General features: G+C 35.5%; 1 protein-coding gene and 1 long non-coding RNA gene across 12 annotated transcripts in view; one reads left to right on the forward strand and one right to left on the reverse strand.

Annotated features, from left to right (window-relative positions):
• The window catches only part of MAOA (monoamine oxidase A), a 141,380-nt gene that overhangs the window by 105,549 nt on the left and 8,944 nt on the right, over positions 1–26,887 (reverse strand). For all 11 annotated transcript variants that reach the window (XM_056826107.1, XM_007493318.2, XM_056826108.1 and 8 more), the window contains exon 3: positions 4,002–4,096. In XM_056826107.1, coding sequence (XP_056682085.1) covers positions 4,002–4,096 — 95 coding nt within the window. The remainder of the gene's footprint in view (positions 1–4,001; positions 4,097–26,887) is intronic.
• On the forward strand, positions 509–3,264 carry LOC103103221 (uncharacterized). The gene is made up of 3 exons (XR_466957.3): positions 509–1,078; positions 1,657–1,760; positions 3,125–3,264. It is a non-coding gene; the product is annotated as an uncharacterized LOC103103221 (long non-coding RNA).

The raw sequence follows: 26,887 nt of genomic DNA on the forward strand, positions 1-26,887 counted from the left end.
TGATACTCAGTCACAAGGGAATTCTCTGAACCTCTATTACCTCGTCTGTAAAATTGGGAGAATAATGTCTGTAATATTACTGAGGGGAATAATTTTAGTCCAAAAGAAGAGGATGAGCAAAGGCAAGAAACTTTAGATCACAGTAAGTAGTCGTGGAACAGTAAGTAATCTGATATGGTTACAAATATAGAATGTCCGAAGGGAGAGATAAGTTGAGAAAAAGTAGTTGGGGAAGCTTGACTGCAAGGCTAAAGAATTTATATTTTATTCAGTAGGCACTGGAAGTCATTGGCGGTTTTGTAGAAAAGGGGTAAGATGACCTGAGATAGTAAATGATTAATGTGGCAGCATACCTGTAAGATGATGCGATCAATCACACTCCATTTATTAATGGAACCCCTACCTGCCAAGAAAACCTCACAGACAGGACCGTCTCTGAGGTCACAAAGAGTCACATATGGCTCAACAAGCAACAGCAGTACTGTGCTAGGAAAGCCTAAGTCTGAGAAAGGAGGGCTGTATGGGAGTCCTTCCTCTGTGACCGTGGGGGAGGCAGATCTCTAAGACCAAATGTTACAGAGAAGGTGCCAATTGGCACTGGCTGTGTTTTCTTATCTGGAAATTCCCCACATGAATGAAAGCATGGCCCCAATTCCTATTCCTATCACTGTGGGCCAGGCCCCATGCTAGAACTTCTCTCCTGACGGGGACATGTGTTTGCGCATGCGTGTGCACAAAACCATTATGAGATAACTGGGCCGAGACACACTAGCAGGAGGGCCGTGAAGAAAGGCAAGAGTGTAGAAAGACAGGCTTAAAGGAAACTAGGCAGAAGTGAGGAGAGATCCCTGCAAAAGCGACAGGCTGTTCAAAATCATGGAAGAAGAAAATGGAGAAGATCAACGGCTAGTTTGGCTGGGCTTTTGTAAGTGCCAAACAGAAGATTTTCTAGTGGATGCTAAAGGCAATAAGAAGCCACTAAAATGTACTGCAACAGGAGAATGGGAGGGTCTGTGTTTTAAGAAAAGTATTCTAGTCGTATGGAGGATGGATTAGAATGAGGAAAGTCAAGCAAGAGGTAATGGGGATGAAAACTAGGGAGGCTGGAATGTAAGTAGAGAGAAGGGGATAGATGCAAGAGACATTGGGGAGGCACAAGTGACAAGATGTTATAACTTAGTGAATATTGAATAAGTATCAAGAGAGAATGCAGAGATGTGGAGAACTCACAATAACCCCATCTGAACTACATTCACAGCTCAGGCTCATAAGGGATGACTTTGTCAAATTCAAGATATTCTGTAGGTCCAAATTCCTGAAACTATAGCTTAAAACCCTCCAACAGTGTGTTCATCTTTTTTTTAAATCCTTACCTTCCATCTTAGAATCAATATTGTGTAATGGTTCTGAAGCAGAAGGGCAATAAGGGCTGGGTAATGGGTGTTAAGTGACTTGCCCAGGATCGTAGTGTCTGAGGACACATTTGAACTCAGGACCTCTTGTCTCTTGGCCTAACTCTCTATCCACTGAGCCATCTAGCTGCCCCTAGGGTATTCATCTTTAATGGTAGGCCAATTAGCTTACACTAGATTAGATAAATGATAATTGGGACATTATCTTAGGTAGTAATCTTTTAATTTCCCTCGTGTCTAACAGTGTTCTTCACATAGCAAATGTTTAAAAAAAAATCTTTGCTGAAAGACCAAGAAATTGGTTGGGCAAGGTCTCACAGGACATGAGAAAGGAAAGAAGAAAGGACCGTAAGTAGAATGGTTAAATACAGAAAAAGATCATTCTTGTTTCTGAATTGAAGGAAAGACCTAATGGGTAAAGATAAAGCTATTTTAAAATGAAAAAGTGGAAAATTTTGTGTAGTAACTTCAATCTCAGTAAAGTAAGGTTGGGAAAAGTGAGGACGACTAGGTACTTTAAGGAATGAAAAAAAATAAAAAAGATGAAGGAAAGGATTGTCCAGTAGAACTGAGCAACTCTTTGGAGAACATTAAACTTTTTCACAAAATATTTAGCAATCTCAGTGATCGTACATTTTGCTACAGGAGACATTATTTGCTAGACACAGTGGCTTTTTCTCAGCCTTGACCCTTCTTTAACACTCCTGACTCACTGAACCAATTCAACTCTACATTGGCCTCCTCTCTTGAATCCCTCAACCCCTTAAATCAAGGGCAGCATCCAGCCACCCCTCAGCCTTCAGTCACTCACACTATTTCATGGACTTTGGGCCTACACATATGCTATTGAATGAAGGTGGAGAAAATCACACAAATATTATGACTGGTTCTTCCCTGCTGCTAGGCACTTCTACTCTACCTCCCTCTTCAACTCGATTTTCCACTTTCACAGTAGTTCTACTAAATGTTTTCATCCCCCCCTCAAAACTCCCATGGTCCCCTCCACCCCATTCCCTCAGCTAAGAATCTTGTCTCATATTTTACAGAAAGGAGGAGAGATGATAGCAGGGATTGTGTAATGGTGAAATGGTAGATAATGGTGAAATGGTATATAATAAATGGGAATCGATGGAGTAGAGAACGAGCTTGTGAGTTTTCTGCTTAGAGCATCTAACTCCAAAAAGAAATATATCAGTCTTCGGGAATACTGTACAGCTTCCAGGTGAAAGTTCTCTGAAATTACATGAAATTTTGGTATTTTTATTTGGATTATTAGTAGAATTTTTAATAGGACTATTTAGTCTAATCAAAGGCAACTTTCATCTTAGCCTCCTTGCAAAATGTTTTATTTGTTCCCCTATTGTGAAAAAGTCTATTCATATTAATATCAATCTACTGATATTACTGATATATCCTTATATTAAATAATTGTTCTGTAGATGCATATTTTCTTTCTCCCTTTCTCTCACACACTCTGAAAATGTATAGGTTTAAAGTCTTGTTCACTAAGCATTTAGCAAATGTTGATTTGAAAACTGGAACACTTTGCTATAAATAGTGGTGTGTTCTTATGTAACAATGATATACATCAGAGGGTTCTTAACCTATTTTGTGTCATGAACCTCTTCTCAGAATAATGTTGTTAAATAGTGAAGGAAATGCTAAAATTTATTTAGATGAAAATAAAGATGTACATTTTTTTCTTGTCCAAGTTCATGAATCTCCTGAAATCTCTCCATGGACTCCAGATTAAGAATCCCTGATACACAGAAATGATACAGCATGGAAACCTATGAAACTAGCCTGAGGCAGTGAATATATACAGGGAATAATTATGACATATAAACACTTCCTGGAGAAAAGAATTTGATTGTCTTTTTTATATGTGAATATCCCTTTTCTGTGACCTAAATCATAAGTGAATTAAGGATAAAAAGATACATATGTATCTATTGAGAGCCATAAATAATGAATCAGCAATCCAGGCTAATACTATTAGGTATCTCTAATGAGAATTAGACAATATTAAAAATTAAAAATTACAACCTTCTGATCAACTACTCTGACCTCTTCATTTGGAAGAGGAGGAAAGTTTGGGCATGCTTTATCCAAGGGTCACCCCTCTAATTAGTAGAAAATCTGGGACTCCATCTTCCTGACTCTCAATTTCCTTCCTGCTCTTCAACTCATATTATCCTGTTTTATCATTTCAGCACCTAACAATACTGGTAAAGGAAAATTCATCTTTATGTTAATTTTTGAACAAAAAGTCTATCATATTACAAGTAGAGACAGTAAACAGTAACACACAAAAGCAAATGATGGGAAATTGGAACTGTGAATCCTTGATTTAAAGGCAGCCAAAAAGATTTAAAAACCTCCTAATTAGAAAAGGATTATGTGTTATTGGGTGATGAAGAAAACTTATGTAGTCCTTACTAATATGATGGAGGAGTTGAGGTTCCAAGGTTTTTTCTATAGACAAGCAAATGAATTTAATGATTTCTCAGGGTCTTTCTTGGTCCTCTGAATCTAATTGTATTTACAACCTTTGTCAGATACTACGAACAAAATATTAGAAGTACTCACCCTCAAAGTGTAAGTCCTTCCTCCAACTCGGTTCCGTGCCTCTAAAACTACAACATCTATTTCATATTCAGCCAAGAGTTTGGCAGCAGACAAACCTAAGGGGGAAAAAAGAGAGGGAAAAAGAAACAAAATTATGCTTAAAGAAATGGTGAAGAATCTCTTCTACCTAATCCAAGGAGATTCCAAAATGGTTCTATGTCTCTTGTCTCTCTACAAACTTATAACCTCAACTGGATTTCACTTGGTAATCATGGATTATATATCATTGTTTTTCTGCGCAAATAAATCTCAGTCCTATTTATTCAGCCCCAACATTTCTCTTGATTTGTCTGATGTCTCCAGCTATCCAATCAACATCTCAAATTGGATGTCCCATGAATAGCTCAAACTTGATATGTACTAAACTAAACTTGGTTGTTTTTTCTTTTTCCCCAAATCCCCCTTCTTTCTAACTTCCCTATTGTCAGGGCTCACCATCTAATTATCAAACTCAGTTCCTCACTGTCACACTTTCCAATCAGTTACTACATCCTGCTTGAGTCTACCTTTGCAACATCTCTCATATATACTTCCTTCTGTCCTCTTCACAGTTTGGTCTCATCAGCAGCTTATGCCTCCTCAGAGGTCTCTGTATGCCATAGATTCACCATCCCGTGCCTAGAGTAACCTCAGAATATTTCCAAGGATACACTTTTTTTACCTTTTTGCATAGGAACACATACCCATCTATTGAATGTGCCATTTGTGGGAAAAAAAGTTATATGAACATTAGATTTTCAGTAAGTAGTTGTATAGTTGATTTGAATATTCACTCAAAAATCCAGATACATTTTTATTATATATATATATATGTATATATATATATATATAAAAACTGTGTCTGTATGTATGTTTATTACTGTATTGTTTGGTGCTGTAGGTAAGACAAAAATCTATCAAATATCTATTTGTCTCTTGCTATTTACCAGGTGCTATACAGAGCACTGGGAATAAAAGTGCCAAGAATAAACCATTCTTTCTCTCAATGTGCTTACATTTAAAATGGAGTAGCTAATATACATATAAATATATTATACCACATAAATACAAAAATAAGAAGTACAAATAGATAAATATAAGATAATTTGGGTGGGAAGGAAATATCTGAGTTTATGAATTGAAAAGTAGAATATTTGTGGATGTTGATAGGATCAGGTTATGACCATCTCTGTGTAGCTGAGGTTAGGGAGGGAGAAAATCATGGGAAATGACAAAGTTGAGGAAATGAGAGTTTAAGTTTGTTTGAAGGAATACAATAATATCAATGAATGTGTATACTGAAACCCCAAGTATGAGGTTATTTTCTTACTAAGAGAGGAAAGTGAATTTATTGAAGAAGGGAAATATCCTGGAGGTTGCCAGAAAACAGATTAGGGCAAAGAACAAGGATAGAGTACAAAGCAGAGGGAAAGAAGGAATGAATACAGATTATATCAGATAAAAGAATTCAAAAGAGTTCAAAAATATTGAAGAAGAACAATTATGGGTAAGAGAAAGATCAAGGGTATGATATTTTGATGTTTTTACGTTTTTTCCTGGAATAATTGTTCACATCCCAAGAAGAACTCTTGAAAATCATTTTCATTCATTTAGCTTTTCTCTTCAATGTAAGAATCAATCCAATTTAAAATTAGAGGACCAGAGTATAAATTCTCTAGCTTAGTCACATACAACTAATATTGGACAAGAGTCTTCATTTCTAAGGCCCTCAATTTCCTCTTCATAGAATTAGCATCTTGAAGAAGAAAACGTCTGAGACCTCTTCTAAGTCCAAATTTGCTATTCTTGTGCTTTAGAGTTTGCAAAGCAAAATATTTTTTTAAGTTTCAAAGCATTAGGATTATAGATTTAGAAATAAGAAGGAACACAATTCTATCAGATGGATAGTGAGATACTATTTTGTAGATGATGAAAACAGTAATAATTGCTAGCATTTATATAGTGCTTCCAAGGTAGCAAAGCAGTTTACAAATATTACTTCATTTGATCCTTGCAACCACCTGGAGAAGTAGGTACTATTACTGTCTCTCTTTTACAAAGAAGGAAACTGAGGCAAACAAAATTTAGGTTACTTGCCTAGAATCAAACAGCTATTATGTGTCAAGTCCATTTGAACTCAGGTCCAATACTCTAAAAACTGTACCACCCACCTGACTACTATAAAAGTTCAATAAAGAAAGGGGAGTTGCCCAGCATCATCAATGTCAATGTTGTAACCAGAACCTAGGTTTTCTGAATCCAATACTCTTACCATATTTTCTATTTTGCAATGAAAAATCTCAAAAATGAAAACATCTATTCAAGATATCATATCTAAAGAATGTGAACACTTTGTCACAAATCATTTATAAAATCTATAAAAATGCCTGATTTTCACGTTTCCTGTAATTACACTTTACCAAGCAAATATTTTGCACACCATAATATTGCCTAATCCACTTCTTGAATCCTCCAAAATGCCTTGGCATCACACACAAATATTTATATCACTATAGAATTTAGTCTTAGTTCAATTTGAGCTATTAACGTTTAAAACCAAACTAAGACTTTTTGAGCACTTTGTTTAAGTGTATATACATACATTACATATGTACAGATTCACATATTTGTGTGAGATAGGAAGCTTGGTGAAAACAGAGATAAGATGATATAGGTACAATTTCTCCATCTGACACATACTATATGATCTCAGGCAAGTCATTAAATATATCAGTGCTCTACCCAACCCTCTAAAACTCTAAATTGCAGAGAATATGCAGATACCTCCAGTGGTAGAGGGAGTTTCTCTACCTTTGATTACCTCCACAATGAATTCACAAATCTAGTTCCTGCTCACATACATACAGACATGCAATACAAACAACAGATTTTTTCAGTACATTGTTAGGCAAAGTAGAAAATTTCCAGGGAGTTTATAATACCAAAAAATCAAAAGGTTTGCATTCATGATTTATATGTATCTTTCTATGCCAGCGGCTGATCTATGAGATCTCTCTTTGGAAAAACTGAAGTGCAAACTACTCCTGTTGTAATTGTAGGTTTCTATAAGCCTATTTCAGATACAAACATTGACTATATTTTCAGAGAGGTTTCCAGGGCACTCCTTTGCTTTACAAATGAAAAACATGATCCTATCTTCAAATAGCAATAATTTTAAGAATAAAAAATTCTTTCCTTTAAACTTTTTATTTAATATTGTGGTTTTCAGTGGGGAGGGGGATGATAACGTAACAAAACAAAATTCATGTCTTTAAAAGATTTTTTTTGAGATTTCAGACAATATAGTCTATTTGTTATTACAGCAGCATAAACTGGGCAAGATGATTAATATGAACACCAAAGCAGTTTCCATGGTAACCACAAACAAAGCTCCAGCTACAAAGACACAGTTTAAGGAAATTGTATAACAATTTATTTTGCATTGCTTAAACCTAAAAACTGCTCTTGTCACATATACAAATGACATATAATTTAAAATTTTTCTTTTTTGACTTTTTTAATTATATGTAGAAACAATTTTTGATAATTCTTTTCTGACATTTTGTGATTTAGATTCCCTCCCTCCATTCTCTTCCCTTCCCCAGGCAGTAAATGGCCTATTATAGATTTTACCAGTGCTTTCATGCAGTACATATTTCCACATTCCTCATGCTGTGACAGACGACACATTACACATACAATAAAAAACTCATGAAGGAAATAAAGTTAAAGATAACATGCTTTGTTCTGCAATCAGATTATAGCAGTTCCCTCTTTGATTTTGGATAGCATTTTTTCTCATGAGCCCCTTGGAGTTATCTTTGGACCTTACATAATTTTTAAATACACAAAACCATAGGAGCATAAGGAATAGGTGAATATACAGTGTAGTCTCAGAGGCAGAGATGGTCCTCTGCTTTCTAAAGCTAACTCATTCATAGGGATCTAAATTTCATTTCTTCTTGGGACCTAAATTCCACTCATTTTTTTCCTCTCTCTGGTGCCATTAGTCTCTCTCATTCTACAGATTCACTTCCTACAGTTGCTTTCCAACATGTACAAACTGAGGCTATAGATAAGGAATTTCTGGTGAGGTATGATTTGACTACTACTTTGGAGATTCTTTTCAATTCTGAGATTCTATGTTTCTAAACTACCCAAACCAAAAGGATAAACCAGCTCTTTTTATCTTTTCTTTCCAGGCTAAATTCCTCAAGTCATTGATAAGCCTATTGATTCTATTGTCATTATCAGATATTAAAACTTGGAAATCTGGCTTCTACACACAAAAATTCCATTGTACTTGTTCTAAGGTCACCGACACCTTCATTTAAACTAGGGTTCTCCAAAATGGAGTATATAGAAAGAAAATATTAGAACAACTATTTATATTTATCTAAAAATTTTTTAAGTTTCCTGATATTTAATATACATTAGATTCCATGTCAGATACTTTTGTGCCATATGCACCACACAAGATATCCTAAAGAAATGAGTGTGAGTTCCCTAACAGTGAGATGTAGACAAGTGGTACTCTCACTCATTGATTTTCATTGTCTTCTCTCCATCCTTCAATTTACATGTGCTTGGTCAAGGCAATTTGTGAATAACATCTATTTTTAACTAAACTAACCCTCACACACAAAAAAAAGACATTTACCTTTAAAAGATTCCTTCAAAGAAACCATGAATATAAGTTGATTAACTATACTAACATTTACAAAAACTACAAGATTCTTTAAAAAAGAATCCTGTAAAGAAACCATCAATTAAAGATATTAGTAATATAAGAAGCACAAGCAAACAAGAAAATAACAGAATTGACACTTCTCTTATTCCTAATACAAACTTAAATCCACATTATGGGGGCAGCTGGGTGGCTAAATGGATTGAGCACTAGGCCATGAGATGGGAGGTCCAAGGTTCAAATCTGACCTCAGACACTTCCCAGCTGTGTGACCCTGGGCAAGTCATTTGACCCCCACTGACTAGCCCTTACCACACTCCTGCCACTTCTACATAGTATTGGTTCCAAGACAAAAGGTAAGGGTTTAAAAAAAATTACATTATGAGATCATCAAACTGTGGTGAAATTATCACATTTAATCTGGAAAAAATCTAAATCATAGATTATTATTAATTATTATTAACATTAAATCTGATTTGTGAGTCAAGATGGTGGCATGGAGGCTGCTAAAGTTCAGACCTCTGAAGGCCTTTCCTTACCAATTACAAACTAAATGCTCCTAGGGTACTAAAAATCAGACCTAACAACAGGAAAGAGCCAAGGAATCCTCCTGCTGGACTCAACATAAAAGGTAAACTCCCCCAAAGCCTGAATTTGAGAATACTTGGGTTTAAGGAGAAGGAAGAAGGAAGGTCCCAGGACCCCCCCCCACACACACACACTGAGAGCTCTGAGCATCCAGCGGTGCTGCTCTGGAGGGAATACCTTGTGGGAAAAGCTGTGCCAGGCTCAGAATATTGAACACAGGCAGTGGGGAAGCAGTTGGAGAAGCCCAGAGCAGGCAGCTTAGTTGCAGCAGCATAGACACTCCATATTGCCCTGAACCTTCCCAAGGTTTTGACCTCAGGGCACATCCAGCTCTGCAAGTTCAACTCAGCTGGGATTAATCTCATCAAGTCTTCAGAGGACAGGGAAGTGCAACCTCTAACACACCTCCCCCACAGACTGCTCTGAGAGACTTGCTAAGTTCCAAGGGAGAAGGCTGACATAAAAGTTCAAAACAACAGATCCAGTACATAATGAGAAGAGCAAGAGTGCAGACAACTACAGGGGGGAAAGAAGGGGCAAATATGAGCAAACAACAGAAAAAGAAAAAAGAAATTACAATCAACAGCTTCTATCCAGCCAATGGACAAAGAGAAAATGGAATGGAGAAGGATGAAGGAATAAATAGCAAGCAAAAACAGATACTCCAGCAAATTGGACACAGGCTTTGGAAGAACTCGAAATACAAAACACAATTAAGAGAGACAGAAGACAACTGGGAAAAGAACTTAAAAAGCAAGATAAGTCATCTGGAAACAAAAAGTGTCTTGAAAGGCAAAATTAATCAGCTTGAAAATGAGGCAAAGGAGATGAAAGATGACCTCCAAAGAAAATCAGACCAGAAGAAGGATGATCCAAAAGCCAGGGATGAAATCCAGTCTTTAAAAACCAGAAAACAAAATTGGAAAAAAATGACTTCACAAGGCAGCAGGACACTATAAAACAAAATCAAAAGAATGAAAAAATGGAGGAAAATATGAAGCACCTCATTCACAAAACAGAAGATTTAGAAAATAATTCCAGGAGAGACAACTTAAGAATCATTGGTCTACCAGAAGACCATGATGAAAGAATAAGCCTGGACACCATACTACAGGAAATTATCCAAGAAAATTGCCCCAATATTCTAGAACAAGAGGGAAAAGTAGAGATTGAAAGAATCCACAGATCACCTCCGGTATTTAATCCCCAACTGACAACATTCAGGGATGTTTTAGCCAAATTCAAGAACTATCAGACTATGGAAAAATATTGCAAGCTGCTAAGAAGTCATTCAGATACCATGGAGCCAAAGTGAGAATAGCACAGGATCTGGCTGCATATACACTGAAGTACTGAAAGGCATGGAATATGATATTCCAGAAAGCAAAGGAACTAGGTCTACAACCAAGAATCAATTACCCATTAAAACTGACTATATTATTACAGGGGAAAGTATAGTCATTTAACAAAATAGAAGAATTCCTAGCATCTGTAAAGAAAAGACCAGACCTGAACAGAAAATGTGATGCCAACACACAGAACTCAAGAGAATCGTCAAAAGGTAATTAAGAAAGGGGGGGAAGGGGAAGAGAAACAAAATAAAATAAAACAAACTTTGTTTAAGAGACCCAATAAGTCAAAATGATAAGTATCCCTATAAGAAAAGAGGACATTGCTAACTCTTAAAAATTTTTATTATCACTTGGGTAGCTAGAAGAATTATACTTAAGAGGGAACAATGACAAACTGTATAGAATGAAATGCCAAGACATAAATATGGATATAGATATAGATATATATGCATAAATATATACATATGTGTGTATATAAAAATATATAAACATGTGTATATATATGCATATACACACACACAACTAGAGTTTAAAAAAGGTTAATACTAATTAAAATTGGAAAAGAAACAAAATGAGGCAAATTTATATATCACAAAGAAGCAAGGTGGGAGGGGGTGAGAACACCAATACACTGGAAGAGTAAAGAGGTTGGAGATAGGAAATACTCAACTCTTACCTGCATTAAAATTGACTCAAAGAGGGAAGAACACTCAAATAAATACATTGGGGCAGAGAATTGATTTGAACCCTATAGGGAAATAGAAGGGTAATAAACAGACTGGTGGGGAGGGAAGCAATACAAGGGAGGTAGATAGGGGGAAGCATAGTTTTAAAAGACTGTAAAGAAAAAAAGAGGGGAATAAGAAGGGAGGTGGGGGTAGAAATGGAAGCAAAATAAGGGTGGGAATTAGGGGGACTGATTAAAAACAAAACACTGGTTTGGAAGGAAATAGTTAAAGAAGAAAAGGCAGGACTAGGAGTGGAAATCAAAATGCTGGAAAATACACAGGTGTTAATCATAACTCTGAATGTGAATGGAATGAAATCACCCATAAAACACAAGCGAATACTACAGTGGCTAAGAAACAAAAACCCTACCATATACTGTCTACAAGAAATGCACATGAGGAAGGTAGACACATAAGGTAAAAGTAAGAGCATGGAGTCAAATCTATTGGGCAACAACTGATGAAAAGAAGGCAGGAGTCACAATCATGATATCTGACAAAGCAAAGGTAAAAATACATCTTGTCAAAAGAGATAGGGAAGGTAATTATATCCTCATAAAAGGCAGTATAGACAATGAGGAAATATCAGTACTCAACATGTATGCACCAAATGGCATAGCATCCAGATTTCTAAAGGAGAAACTAGGGGACCTCAAGGATGAAATACACAGAAAAGCTAGACTAGTGGAAGATCTGACATTCCTCTACCAGAACGAGATAAATCAAACCAAAAAATAAATAAGAGGTAAGAGAAGTGAATGAAATCTTAGAAAAATTAGTTAGTAGATATATGGAGAAAATTGAATAGGGACAAAAAGGAATACACCTTCTTTTCAGCAGCACATGGTACATTAAAAAAGATTGACCATGTACTATGGCATAAAAACATTGCAAACAAGTGCAAAAGAGCAGAAATAATAAATGCAACAGTCAGACCACAATGCAATGAAAATAACCATTAGTAAGGGTACATGGAGAGGCAAATCAAAAACTAATTGGAAATTAAACAATATGATTCTCCAAAACTGATTAAAGAACAAATCATAGAAACAATTAATAATTTCATTGAAGAAAATGACAATGATGAGATATCCTTTCAAAATCTATGAGTTGCAGCCAAAGTATTATTCAGGGGGAAATGTATATCCTTGAGTTCATATATTAACAAATTAGGGAGGGCAGAGGTCAATGAATTGGGAATGCAAATTAAAAAACTAGAAAGTAAACAAATTAAAATTTCTCAGATGAAGACTAAATTAGAGATTCTAAAAATCAAAGGAGAAATTAATAAAATTGAAAGTCAAAGAACTATTGATTTAATAAATAAGACTAGAAGCTGGTACTTTGAAAAAAACAATAAAATAGATTAAGTATTAGTCAATCTAATTAAAAAAAGTAAAGAAGAAAGCCAAATTGACAGTATCCAAGATGAAAAGGGAGACTTTACCTCTAATGAAGAGGAAATTAAGGAAATCATTAAAAACTATTATGCCCAATTATATGGCAATAAATATGGCAATCTAGGAGATATGGATGAATATTTACAAAAATATAAATTGCTTAGACTAACAGAGGAATAAATAGATTACCTAAATAACCCCATATCAGAAAAAGAAATTGAACAAGCCTTCAAATCAGATGGATTCACAAATTAATTCTATCAAACATTCAAAGAAAAACTAATCCCAAATTATTTGACAGAATAAGCAAAGGAGTGCTAAAAAAATTCCTTTTACAACAAAAATATGGTACCAATTCCAAAGCCAGGCAGGTCAAAAACAGAGAAAGAAAACTACAGACCAATCTCCATAATGAACATAGACACAAAAATCTTAAATAGGATACTAGCAAAAAGACTCTAACAAGTGATCATGAGGGTTATTCACCATGACTAGCTGGGATTCATACCAGGAATGCAATGATGGTTCAGTATTAGAAAAACCATCCACATAATTGACCACAATAACAAGCAAACCAACAAAAATCACATGATTATCTCAATAGATGCAGAAAAAGCCTTGACAAAATACAACATTCATTCCTACTGAAAGCACAGGAATAGAAGGGCCTTTACTAAAAATAATAAACAGTATATATCTAAAACCACCAACAAAAATCATCTGCAATGAGGATAAACTAGAAGCCTTCCCAATAGGATCAGGAGTGAAACAAGGATGCCCATTATCACCACTATTATTTGACATAGTACTAGAAACACTAACAGTAGGAATTAGAAAAGAAAAAAGAAATTGAACATATTAAAATAAGCAATGAGGAGACCAAGCTATCACTCTTTGCAGATGATATGATGCTGTACTTAAAAGAATCCTAGAGAATCAACTAAAAAGCTAGTTAAAATAATCAAGAACTTTAGCAAAGTTACAGGATACAAAATAAACCCACATAAGTCATCAATATTTCTATATATCTCCAACACATCTCAGCAGCAAGAATTAAAAAGAGAAATTCCATTTAAAATCACCCTAGAGAATATACTTAGGAATCTATCTGCCGAGACAAACACAGGAACTATATGAACACAACTACAAAACACTCTCCACACAATTAAAACTAGATCTAAATGACTGGAAAAACATGGACTGCTCAAGGGCAGGACGAGCTAACATAATAAAAATGACAATCCTACCCAAATTAATTTACTTATTTAGTGCCATACTGCCATACCCATTGACCTACCAAAAAACCTTTTTTTTACTGAACAGAAAAAATCATAACAAAGTTCAATTGGAAGAACAAAAGATCAAGGATATCCAGAGAAATCAAGAAAAAAAAATGCAAAGGAAGGAGGACTTGCAATCCCAGATCTCAAACTATACTATAAAGCTGTGGTCATCAAAACAATTTGGTACTGGCTAAGAGACAGGAAGGAGCATCAGTGAGATAGACATGAGGTAAATGACCTCAGCAAGACAGTTTATGATAAGCCCAAAGATCCCAGCTTTTGGGACCAAAACCCACTATTTGATAAAAACTGCTGGGAAAATTGGAAGACAGTATGGGAGAGATTAGGTTTGCATCAACATCTCACACCCTACTCCAAATAAAGTCAGAATGGGTGAATGACTTGAATATAAAGAAGAAAACTCTAAGTAAATTGGGTGAACACAGAATAGTATACATGTCAGATCTTTGGGAAAGGAAAGATTTTAAAACCAAGGAAGAACTAGAAAAAATTACAAAATATAAAATTAATAATTTTGATTACATCAAATTAAAAAGTATTCATACAAACAAAACCAATGCAACCAAAATTAGATGGGAAGCAACAAATTAGGAAACAATCTTCATAACAAAAACCTCTGACAAAGGTCTAATTACTCAAATTTATAAAGAGCCTATTGTACAAAAAATCAAGCTATTCCCCAATTGATAAAGGGGCAAGGGACACGAATAGGCAATTTTCAGCTAAAGAAATCAAAACTGTTAATAAGCACATGAAAAAGTGATACCTCACACCTAGCAGATTGCCTAACATGACAGCAATGGAAAGTAATGAATGCTGGAGGGGATGTGGCAGAATTGGGACATTAATTCATTGCTGGTGCAGTTGTGAATTGATCCAACCATTCTGGAGGGCAATTTGGAACTATGCCCAAAGGGTGCTAAAAGACTGTCTGCCCTTTGATCCAGTCATAGCATTGCTGGGTTTGTACCCCAAAGAGATAATAAAGAAAAAGACTTGTACAAGAATATTCATAGCTGCGCTCTTTGTGGTGGCAAAAGATTGGAAAATGAGGAGATGCCCTTCAATTGGGGAATGGCTGAACAAATTGTGGTATATGTTGGTGATGGAATATACTATTGTGCTCAAAGGAATAATAAACTGGAGGAATTCAATGGGAACTGGAACAACCTTCAGGAATTGATGTGGAGTGAGAGGAGCAGAACCAGGAGAACATTGTACACAGAGACCGATACACTGTGGTACAATCAAATGTAATGGACTTCTTTAGTGGCAATGCAGTGATCCTGAACAACCTGGAGGGATCTAAGAGAAAGAACACTATCCACATTCAGAGGAAAAACTGTGGGAGTAGAAACACCAAAGAAACAACTGCTTGATCACATGGTTCAAGGAGATATGACTGGGGATGTAGACTCTAAATGATCATCCTAATGCAAACACCAACATGGAAATAGGTTCTGAACAAGGACAAATGTGGAACTGCTTGTCAGCTACAGGAAGGGTGTAAGTCGGGAAGGGAGGGGAAGAATATGAATCTTGTAAGCAAGGAATAATATTCTAAATTGACTAAAATAATAATGATAAAATAAAATATAAACAATAAATTTTACTTTAAGTATACAATATTACTTAATGACAGTATGAAGCCATCATGATTTAAAAACTAAACTTCTATAGCCAAAAATGACTTATTGCCTATAAGAACTCATATTTGCGCACACTGAAAATTTGGAGGCATAATTTTCTAATCTATTTTTAAATATTAAAAATGAAGAGTTTTGAAACTATTACAAACATAGAAATGAAATATATTCAAATTAATTTGTAAGAAGTGAAAATTTGGCTTAATTTTTGCAAAATCCTTCACAAATTATCAATTCAGTATCATGATACCAAAATGCACCAATAATGCACTTATTCAACTTGTACACATCTATGTATCTTTGTATATTTTTTCCAGATTTATTTAAGCACACTATCCTCTGCAAAAAAGGGGCAATTTCATTATTTCTTTACTTTTATCCTATCACATTCTTTTTACCTTATAGCTCTAGAGCCTGCAGTTCTAGAACTGCATCAAATAATAGTGATGACAATTTTCTCCCCTTGATCTTATATGAAATGTGTTTCTCTAATACAGATAATACTAAAAATTTGGGGTTGCAACAGATACTACATAATACTCCATATTAAGGAATGAGACATAATTTATTCCTGAACTTTTTAAGGTTTAAACCTCATTTAAAAAGTTTTGCTCAACTATATTTATTTGTTTTAAGAGAGGAGGTTAATTTAATTTATTTAAAGGAAGAAAACTGGGGAGGGAGCAATAATAGTATATTAAAAATTAATGAAAAACTCATAAAATACAGAGGAAAGCAAAAGGAAATTCAGAGACAAGTGTGTACACAAAGAAGAGTAGTGAAATTACTGTTAAATTTATTATGTATTTTTTAAAAATATGCTATCCATTACAGATTCACAGTGGCACATTCTTTTTTCTCTTTATACATATATGAATATTTTTGTTGATATCTATCAAGTTCATAATAAAATAATTGGGGAATATAGTAAATACTAAATTGTATTGCTCAATATAATGAAAATGCTTATTGAGAACAAATGCGTTTAAGCACTGTTAAGAAAATATTTTATGAGGGGTGTCCACCGATTGGGGAATGGATGAATAAGTTGTGGAACCAAATGGTGATGGAATATTATTGTGCTAAAAGGAATAAGAAACTGGAGGAATCTCATGAACTGAAAAGACCTCCAGGAATTGATGCAGAGTAAAAGGAGCAGAACCAAGAGAACATTGTACACAAAGATTGATACCTTATGGCACAATCAAATGTAATGGACTTTTCTACTAGCAGCAATGCAGGACAATCTAGAGGAACCTAGGAGAAAGAATGCTATCCACATCCAGAGAATGAACTGTGGGAGCAAAAACACAGAAGAAAAATATATGATTGGTTATATAGTTCAATGGAGATAAAATTGGGGTTTTGATGCTAAAATATCACTCTAATGTAAACATGAATAACATGGAAATAGGTTTTGAACAATGATACATGTATAACCCAGTGGAATTGCTTTTCAGTTCTGGCAGGGGTGGGGGCAGGGAGAGGGAGGGAATCATGAATCATGGAACCATGGAACCATGGAAAAATATTCTAAATAAAATTAAAAATATATATTTAAAAATAATTTATTTCATCTTTAGCTCATTCTTTTACAAATGTTTGGTCTGCAAATAACACATGAATTATATTTTGTTTATTCTTGACTTTGAAACTGTCTCTATCCTTGTGCTGTCTGAAAATGTTAATAGACAATAATCCCATTGTTGACCAATTCCAAAGTTTTGGCCAGTTCTGTTTCTGACCTAGGCCAGTACAGCCCTCCTTAGCCAGTCTGGTGGCCACTCTCAGAAGCTTACCATATTGATGCTAATGTGGATACCCAACTGGCTTTAGCCCTATGGCAGCCAGCAACTAATAAGACTCATGGGATCCCGCTCAGAACACATAAGCCCACATGATCCATTATCACAGGTGTTACCTTATCTAGTACATTATAAAATAAACATATATTGGGGATACTTGAAAAAATTTTGCTTTGGGGTGTGTTTGGAGACCTCTATCTAAAGTAAATACAAATCCCAAATCTTTTTGATTTCACCTTTGCATTTTTTACAAATTTGTCTTTCTTCTTTCATCCAGTAGCCTGGTTTCTGCTTTTTTTTTTTAACAACCAAACTTAAAATTCAGTCACAACCTCTAAATTAAAAAAAAAAATGTCAGAAGCCTCAAACATCCTCTGACCCAACCCCCAAAAAAATCCACATCATGCTTGACTCTGACCAGTGCTCCCTGAGAGGCCAATCAGAAACACAATAAGTAAAGGTCCACCTTCCACCAAGGGTATCCAGACTCACAGAACCTGATTGTAGGCATCTCAAGTTTCAGAGAATGTGGACAACCCTGTTCTAAGGTCTACAGGATGGGGGCAGAGCCTTCTCCTTTGACTTCACCTTCCTAGGCACAGATCATTAAGGAACTTTTATAGTAGTATAGGCAAGAGGTCATGGGCAACTGATCTAGTGTGAAGAGAAGAGAGATGCAAGAGGTTTTGGGAAATAGTTAAAGAGGTCTTAACAAGTGACTGGATATGGGAAACAAGTGGAAATAGAATGAGGGATTATTTAAAGGTCATAAAGTTGGGTGTCTAGGAGAATTCTGGTGCCTCAAAAAGAAATAGAGACGTTTGGAGAAAGGGCAAGTTTAGTTTTGGGAAAGAGGAGATGAATTCTGTTTTGGACATATTAAGTTTTACTCAAAAAAATCTAAGTGACATAATGAGGGGAGATAATATGAGAATGGAAATTAGAAGAAACATTAAGTATATATATATAGGCATACATACACACACATATGTAAAGGGGTCATCCCATGGGCAGAGCTTCACTGTCTGATTCCACAGATTATATATGATTCAGAACTGAAGGACTAAAGTACCTTGAAGATAACAAAGCAATCCTTTTACTGGCCACTGAGCAGGATGTATCAATGACTCAGTAGACTTTTAAAAGAAAGTAGCACCTTGTTGATTAACTGATTGAACTCCCTCAATTGCCTTCTCTCTTCTTAATTAAAGATAGTGTGTATCTATTGCAGTCTTTCAGTAGGTTGGAGGAATTAGGAAGAAGACAATTTAGGGGCAGCAAAAGCTGAAACTTCTCTGACAATCCTTCCAAACCAATCTTTTAAAAGCACCTCGAAACAACAGGAGTCAAAATACAACAGCAAGATAGAGTGAGGGAGCTTTCCTGCTGAATGCAACTTGAAAGGCAGCCAGAGAGTCAATTTTCACAGGATAAAAGGGAACCAGAAAAAACACTGCACACAGAGGACTGTTTGTCAACCCTGCTCCTCCCACCTACTGTACCAGGTTCCACAACTAGGCATAGGTTAACTTCAGAATCCCAACATAAAGGCTACACCAACAACAGCATCCCAGACTCATCCCTTGAAGTCCCAGGTCCTGGCACCAGCCTACACAGAGGCCAGGAAGTCCATCGTGCTTGGCCATTTCATGTCTGCTCTGTGGAGAAACCCTTAGCCAGGACAAAATAGATCACAATGCTAAAACCTTAAAGCCAGCAGAGGAGACAGAATCAGCAACTTTCCAAACTCCCAGTCCACAGGCAAAATAAAGGCTGGGACAATGAGCAAATAGCAAAAGAAACACCTAACCCTAGAAAATTTCTATGGTGACAAAGAACAAAGCACAAAATCAACAGGGGATGATAAGCTCTAAGCAATCACAAGCAAAACTTCAAAGAAGGTCAGGAATTGGTCTCCAGTACCATAATAATTCAAAAAGGAATTCAAAAATCAAATAAGACAGGTTGAAGAATAAAGAAAGAAAAGTGGAGAAAAGAAATGAAAGTAATTCAGAAAGAAAATAACAACTTTAAAAAAAAGCAAAACTGGTCAAATGGAAAAAAGAGGCACAAAAATCCAAAGAAAAAAACAGTTACCAAAAAAACAAACAAACCCAACAGAATTGACTTAATGGAAAGAGACAAAAAACCCAATGAAGAAGAGTACCATGAAAAGTAGAATGGACCAAATGGAAAAGGAAAAGGGTAATGGAAGAAATTCATTCTTTAAATTAGAAATGGGCAAAGAGAAGCTAATGACTTTACAAAACATTAAGAAACAATAAAAAACAAAATCAAAAGAATGAAAAAAGTAGAAGAAAATATGAAAAATCTCGAAAAACTACTGACCTGAATAATAGATCCAGGAGACACAATTTAAGAATTATTGGACTACCTGAAAGTCATGATTAAAAAAAAAAACAAACAAAAAAAACTTTAGACAACATATTACAAGAAATTACTCAAGAAAGCTGCCCTGATATTCTTGAACAAAAGAGGGTAAAAATAGAAATTGAAAGGATCCACAGATCACCTCCTGCAATAAACCCTCAAATGACAACTCCCCAAAATACTATAGCCAAGTTTGAGAACTCCCAGGTCAAGGAGAAAATACTGCAAACAACCACAAAGAAACAATTCAAATATCATAGAGCCCCAGTCAGGATTACACAGGATCTGGCAGCTTCCACATTGAGGGATTGGAAGGTTTGGCATATGACATTCTGGAATGCAATGGAACTGGATCACACAATAGAATCACCTACCCATCAAAACTGATTATATTCTTTCAGGGTAAAGTATATCCATTGAAAAAAATAGAAGATTTCCAAGCATTCCTGAAGAAAAGACCAAACCTTAAGCATAAAATTTGATGTCCAAATACAAAACTCAAAAGAAGCATAAAAAATAAGAGGGAATTGGTATCTAGCAAGATGCCTTCTAATGGAGGGGTCGGTGAAAGCTGGCATCTAGCAGGGTGCCTTCTCCCAGGGATATGTCCCCAGAGACCCAGAGCTTTGGCTCTGTGTGGTGGCCAAATATTGGACCTATCCCTATTCCTGATTAAAGAGAGGTTTTTCTGGGGAAAAAAAAAGTAAATAAGAAAGAGTAGGTGGGGGGGGGGGGGGGGGAAGGGGAGATATCCTTCCAAAATATGACCAACCATATGGCCATCTAGAATAAGTCTGTCACACAGAAGATCTGATGCTGGGTCTGGAGATCCTGGATGCATCTTCTACTTTGTATTTTCTGGATGTCTCTTATACTTTGTATTTTTTTAATATCACTGAAGGTGATTAACAGCAACCCAGAAATGGAAACCAACAGTCTTGGTAACAACCTCATTAGGACAAGGGAGTAGGGATGCTAGGTCCATAGACTGAAATTGATTACTGACAGGAGACATTTACACTCTTGGGAGAATATTACCAGAGCTGCAAAATGGCACTAATCTCTGGCCAGAAGACCTTATGGAGAGGCAAGGTGAAATCTAACAATACCCATTCAACAATCCTACAAATAACTTCATTTTTAGAACTATTTATAATAATGATGCATATTAGATTTAATATTAAATAACTACTAACATTTGTTTTAAGCTCTTATTTAAATATAAACCTATGGAAGCCTTTTTATATTAACTATTTCTTTATGTAATGGAAACCTGTCACATAACTGACTTATACATGGCATACCTTTCTACTCACTTTTAAGTAAATCTATCCTGGAATACAAAGGTGGGAAACATAGCAAGCCAAAGTACAAGAAAAGGAGTCTAATCTGTCTTCTAGGTGATCTGGCTACCCCCAAGACTTAACTCTTATCTATTCCACATGCCTGGGTCCAAAGCAGATAGGCCCCTTAGTGGAAAAGGGAAGGGTATCCCTGTTCCAGGAATGAATGAATGTAATTTTTAATTAATTTTTTTTTAATTTTTCCATAATAACATGATTCATGTTTTCTCCCTCCCCTTATCCTTCCCCCACTCCTGGAGTTGACAAGCATTTCTACTGGGTTATACATATATATCACCCAAACCCATTTCCATATTATTCATTTTTGGAAAAGAGTTGATTCTAATTTTTAAAGACTGACTAGGGATTCATTTGCATAGAGATATTTGAACAAATGAGAGCAGATGAGGTCTCCAGATAAGAATGTAGAGAGAAAAAGAAAAGAGAGCCCAGGACAAAGCAATGTATCAGCCAAATTTTAGGAATGTCTTGTTACCTTATCTCTTCCTTATCCTTCATCAACCTTTCAAGCTTTAACTATTTACTAATACTTAATAAAATGTATAAATATGCTACCCATACCAAGTGTTTGTAATAATTTAGCTATAAATACCTGTGTATATGTGTTTTAGAAAGGATAATGGAATTAAAAGACTTAGACTTCAGCAATTATTATCAAGGTAATTATTATAAATTATATTATTATATAATTTTTATAATTATTATAAAGTGAAAATCTAAAACATTTATATTTAAAATTCTATACATTATCTTAACAAGCTATGGATATATTTGAGAAAAAGAAATTTAATTCTACTTATATGAATGAGGTTTTTCTATCATTCATAGTTTAATCACCAAAATTTAAAAAGTTCCATTCCATTTTATCATTCTCCACATATAGTATCTTGCCCCTAAGTGATATAGTAAACCATGAACTGGACTAAATTGAGTTCTACAACTTGTTATCAGTGTAGCCTTGGACATTTAATCTTTCTAAGCTGAGGTTTCCTATAAAGTTCATTGCAGTTCTATTATCACCATCCTCATCCTCATAATGGCTAACATTTATATAATATTTACTATGTGCTAAGCACTTTGTAAGTATTTTACAATCATCATCCCATCTGATCCTCACAACAACCCTGGGAGGTAGGTGCTATTATAATCCCCATTTTACAATTAAGGTAATTGAAGCTAATAGCTTGTCCAGCATCACACAGCTTGTAAGTATATGAGGCTAGATTTGAACTCAGGCCTTCATGACTTCGAGTTCAGCCTTCTATCCACTGTACAACCTAGCTGCTCCTAAATCTTATAATCCTAATTTTCATTCATTAATTCTTTCAAGAAATATTTAAGATCTTGCTGATTAGATATATAGTTACTAAATCAGAAAATATAAAAAAGAACTACTCAGGCTAAAGATACATAAAGATATGTCCTTATAGAGCACAATGGCAGGCTACATATTCATTTATAGGGATGGTGACTAGATCTGGGATTCCGATACAGGAAACTCCCCAGTAAGGAAAACTACTAAGTGCACGGTCAGCTCTTTTCCTCCAATTTAGTGTTAGAGAGAGGCCTATATAAATAAAGGTGAAGCCCAGGCCTCATATCACTACTATGTGGCAAAGGTGTGATTTGAACTCATGTCTTCATGGATTCAAGACAAACATCCACTATGTCCTAAGTCTCTATCAGAGTCAAAAGTGGCAGTATAATCGAAAAATATTTAACTAGGAATCATAACAGTGACCCTGGTCTGATCTCTAGAATCTGGTTCAAGTCATTTCACTTCCTTGGGATCTTGATTTCCTCACCTACATAAAAAAGGGGAGAAGTAAGGAGAGTGTAATTGGACTAAATGATCTCTAGGCCCATTATATTCTTAAAAAACTTTCTCTGCTAATCAATTTTAACTTAAAAATGGAGACTTTTCATATCAAAATATTTTTCTGGGACCCTGGAAAAATGAGCAAGTGAGCCAAGAGCCTAAGTTTTGCTCAGGTTGGCTATTGGAATCACTCTGGAAGATTCAAAAGAAGTTCTACGTTTGACGAAATACAGATGTTAAATTCTGAGAAGAGAGGGAAATGAGGTTCTAGATTTTTTTTTTTAAGTCACAAGTCTTCTTTGGCCTTTATGTGTTTAGAGAAATAGAGAATTCCTAATTAAAAGTTACATTGTGTCTTGACTTGATCTATAGTATTTCTCAAAACTATCCCCTCCTTTCTATTTGCACTGTAATAGGTTGGGCCTGTAACTCGTGCCATTTAAAATTATTTTAACAGTTTCTAAGTAATCTTCCTGCCTCCTCTTTCCTCTTCTCTCCAATCAAACCTTTCCAAACTGCCAAATCAATTTACTTTCAGCACACATCAGTTCAACTACTTATTGGATATTTCATACTAAATCTTCACACATCCAAAAGAGAACTCATTCTTTCTCTCCATAACCACTGCTCTTCTAAATCTCCCTCTCTATGGAAAGCATCACTATCTTTCCTATCTCACAGGTTCATAACTTTAGTGTCATCAGTTTCTCATTCTTCTTCACCCAACATACACAATAAGCAGCCTAATCTTGTTGTTTCTACTACCACATGGCTCATATCCAGCTCCTTCTTTATGCTCACACAGCTAACACTACCTGATCACCACCCTTATCACTTTTTACCTGCATCGTGCAAGTTTCCTAACTGTTTTCTCTACCTTATGTCTTTCCCCCTCTAGTCCATTCCATCCACTGCTGCTAAAAGATTTTCCTTACATTCATATCTGATCAGGAACCCTACTCAATCAAGGAGACTAAATTCCTCTACGTTTCTAGGACAAAATCTAAAACCCTACTATTTAGTTTTTAAAGTTCTTCACAACCTGGCCCCAGAACTCATCCCTTCAGCCTCACTAAGCCTGCAGGAACAACATGCTGTGATCATCCAAATTAGCCTCTCTATTATTTCCACCTGGCACCTGATGGAGAAAGCAAGCTTGGCATTTATTCCTTCCTCATTCAACCAAGCACCACATACTCCACAAAGTCTCTTTATCCCTTTACTGCCCTTTCTCCCTATTTACTGCCCTCCTTTGCATGCATAGTGCATTAATCATTTTTATGTTTATTCTATATATCCCACAAAGGTGCCCACTGCTCCCTTCTTAGAAGGTAAGCTTCTGAAGAGTAGCAATTGTTTCACTCTTTGTATTCCCAGCACTGAGCAAAGTGCCTGACACATAGTTGGTATTTAATAAATCCTTGCTGTTGGTCTAGCTTCTGGCGATTCTTTCCTTTAAAATTTTCAGTGGTTTAGAACACAACTTCCTTGACCTAGCATCTAAAGATGTCAATAATTTGATTCCCTCCAAACTCTTTAATTCCCTTTTATGGAACCCCATGTTCCACTAAACTATTACCTATTTTTTTTGTTGTTGTTCAGTTTTTTTCAATTCCATCTGACTCTTCATGACCCCAGCTGTGGTTTTCTTGGCAAAGACACTGGCATGGTCTGACAATTCCTTCTCCAGCTCACTTTACAGGTGAGTAAACAGGGTTAAGTGATTTGCTCAGGGTCCTGACTCCTAGCCCATCACTCTATCTGCTGTGCCATCTATCTGCCCCTAGCTATTATCCTATCATATTCCCTATTCCTCTGCTTCCATTTCAAGACCAGAAAAAAATTTGGGGGGGGGGGAAGCCAACATTTTGGTGGATAAAATAAAATCATCCCTTAAACTTTTTTTCACAGAAATCAGAAGAGATGTCAGAAATCATTTTGTCTAACCTATAGCTGAACTGGACTATCCAAGGTAAGTGGTTGTACAACTTCTAGTTGAAGACCTCCAGTGGTGGGTTAACCCACAACACTTCCTAAGGAAACCCATCCCACTTTGGGTATTTCTAATTTCCAATCATGGTTATAAGTTTTGCCCGCTTGAGACAGATGAAAAGAACAAATGTAATTCTGACTGGTAGTATGGTTTAAGATTTTACTGTATTTATAACTGCTTTCATTGTCATCATCCATTTTATCCATGATAGGTGAGATTTGGAACTAAACTCAAATAAGCCTGTATTGGAATATATACCCCAGCTAAATGGCTTAATGTACAGAGGTACAGGCCTATAGTCAGGAAGATCTGAGTTCAAATCTGACCTCAGACACTTACCAGCTAGGAGACCCGGGGAAAGCCACTTAACCTCTGCCTGCCTCAATCCACTGGAGAAGGAAATGGCAAACCCCTTCAGCATCCTTGCCAAGAAAACCCCCTGGACAATATAGTCCACAGGGTCATGAAGAGGGAAATGTGCCTGAATAACTGAACAACAGATATGTATATATCATAAATATACATATTCTAATATAAAATTATATAGGCATTCCAATATAAATTTGAGTTTAGTTTACATATATATACATATAATATACATGTATCCATAACAGACATACATATAAATATATGTTTATTTAGATAGATGTAGACATCTGTCTGAAACATTAAAACTGGACACTTGTATAAACTCTGGAGGAAATAACAATCCTACTAAAGGATGTTCGCAAATATAATTTGGGTACATATGAAATCTATGGTTGTTTTATTACTTTAGTTTGAAGAGTGTTGCAGAAATTTTAAAAACAAAATAAAATGTATACTGAAATGTTCAGTAGTGCTAAGCTAACACAAAACTTCACTGCCCAATCCATTCTAGAATTGCCATTATTATGCAAGTTCATGCAAAATAAAGAACTATTTTACTGGGCATGAATGCTCCTGGATTGTTTTGTGTTCTGCTTTAGAAAACACAAAAATGACCCGTTGAAAATGCCACATTATATATGCCTGTGAAGTCCTTGTATTGCTCACAGACTCACAGAGAAGGGCAAACATAGGAAGAGATCTCTCTTCTCTGGAAATTGACTGTTTTATTTACAACTAAAAACTGAGATACATACAAGTGGGGATCCTTCTAAAATTCTTGTTTGTGGAAATGTGGTATATGATGGTGATAGAATACTATTGTGCTACAGGATGATTTCAGAAAGAGCTGGAAAGGCCTTCATGAACTGATAAAGAGTGAAATAAGCAGAACCAAGAGAACATCAGACACAGTAACTACAATATTGAGGGATGATCAAATGTGACAGACTTTGCTACTAACACCCATACAATGATCCAGGACAATTCTGACAATTACCAAAAAGAATGCTATCCATCTCCAGAGAAGTAAAAAAAAAAATTGAAGTAGGAATGCAGATGAAAACATATGATTTATGACTTGTTTTTTTCAGTACACAATTTGAGGTTTTGATTTTATAAGATTATTCACTTACAATAATGAATAATAGGGAAATATGTTTTGTGTGATAATACACATATAATCCAGACTGAATTGCTTATCAACACCAGGAGGGGGGAGGGAAGAAAGGAGGGAGACAACATGAATCATATAACTTTGGAAAACCTATATGGAAATTTGTTATTAAAATAAAATAAACATAAGACACATTAAATGAATAAATTAAATAAAATTCTTGCTTGTGGGCTTAGAATTTAAAACCTCAAGTTACTGGTTTTCATTCACTGGTTATATCTATGTTTGTCTAGATAACTATCACAAGT

The sequence above is a fragment of the Monodelphis domestica genome, chromosome 4 (genome assembly GCF_027887165.1).
Source record: "Monodelphis domestica isolate mMonDom1 chromosome 4, mMonDom1.pri, whole genome shotgun sequence".
Taxonomy (NCBI): Eukaryota; Metazoa; Chordata; class Mammalia; order Didelphimorphia; family Didelphidae; genus Monodelphis; species Monodelphis domestica.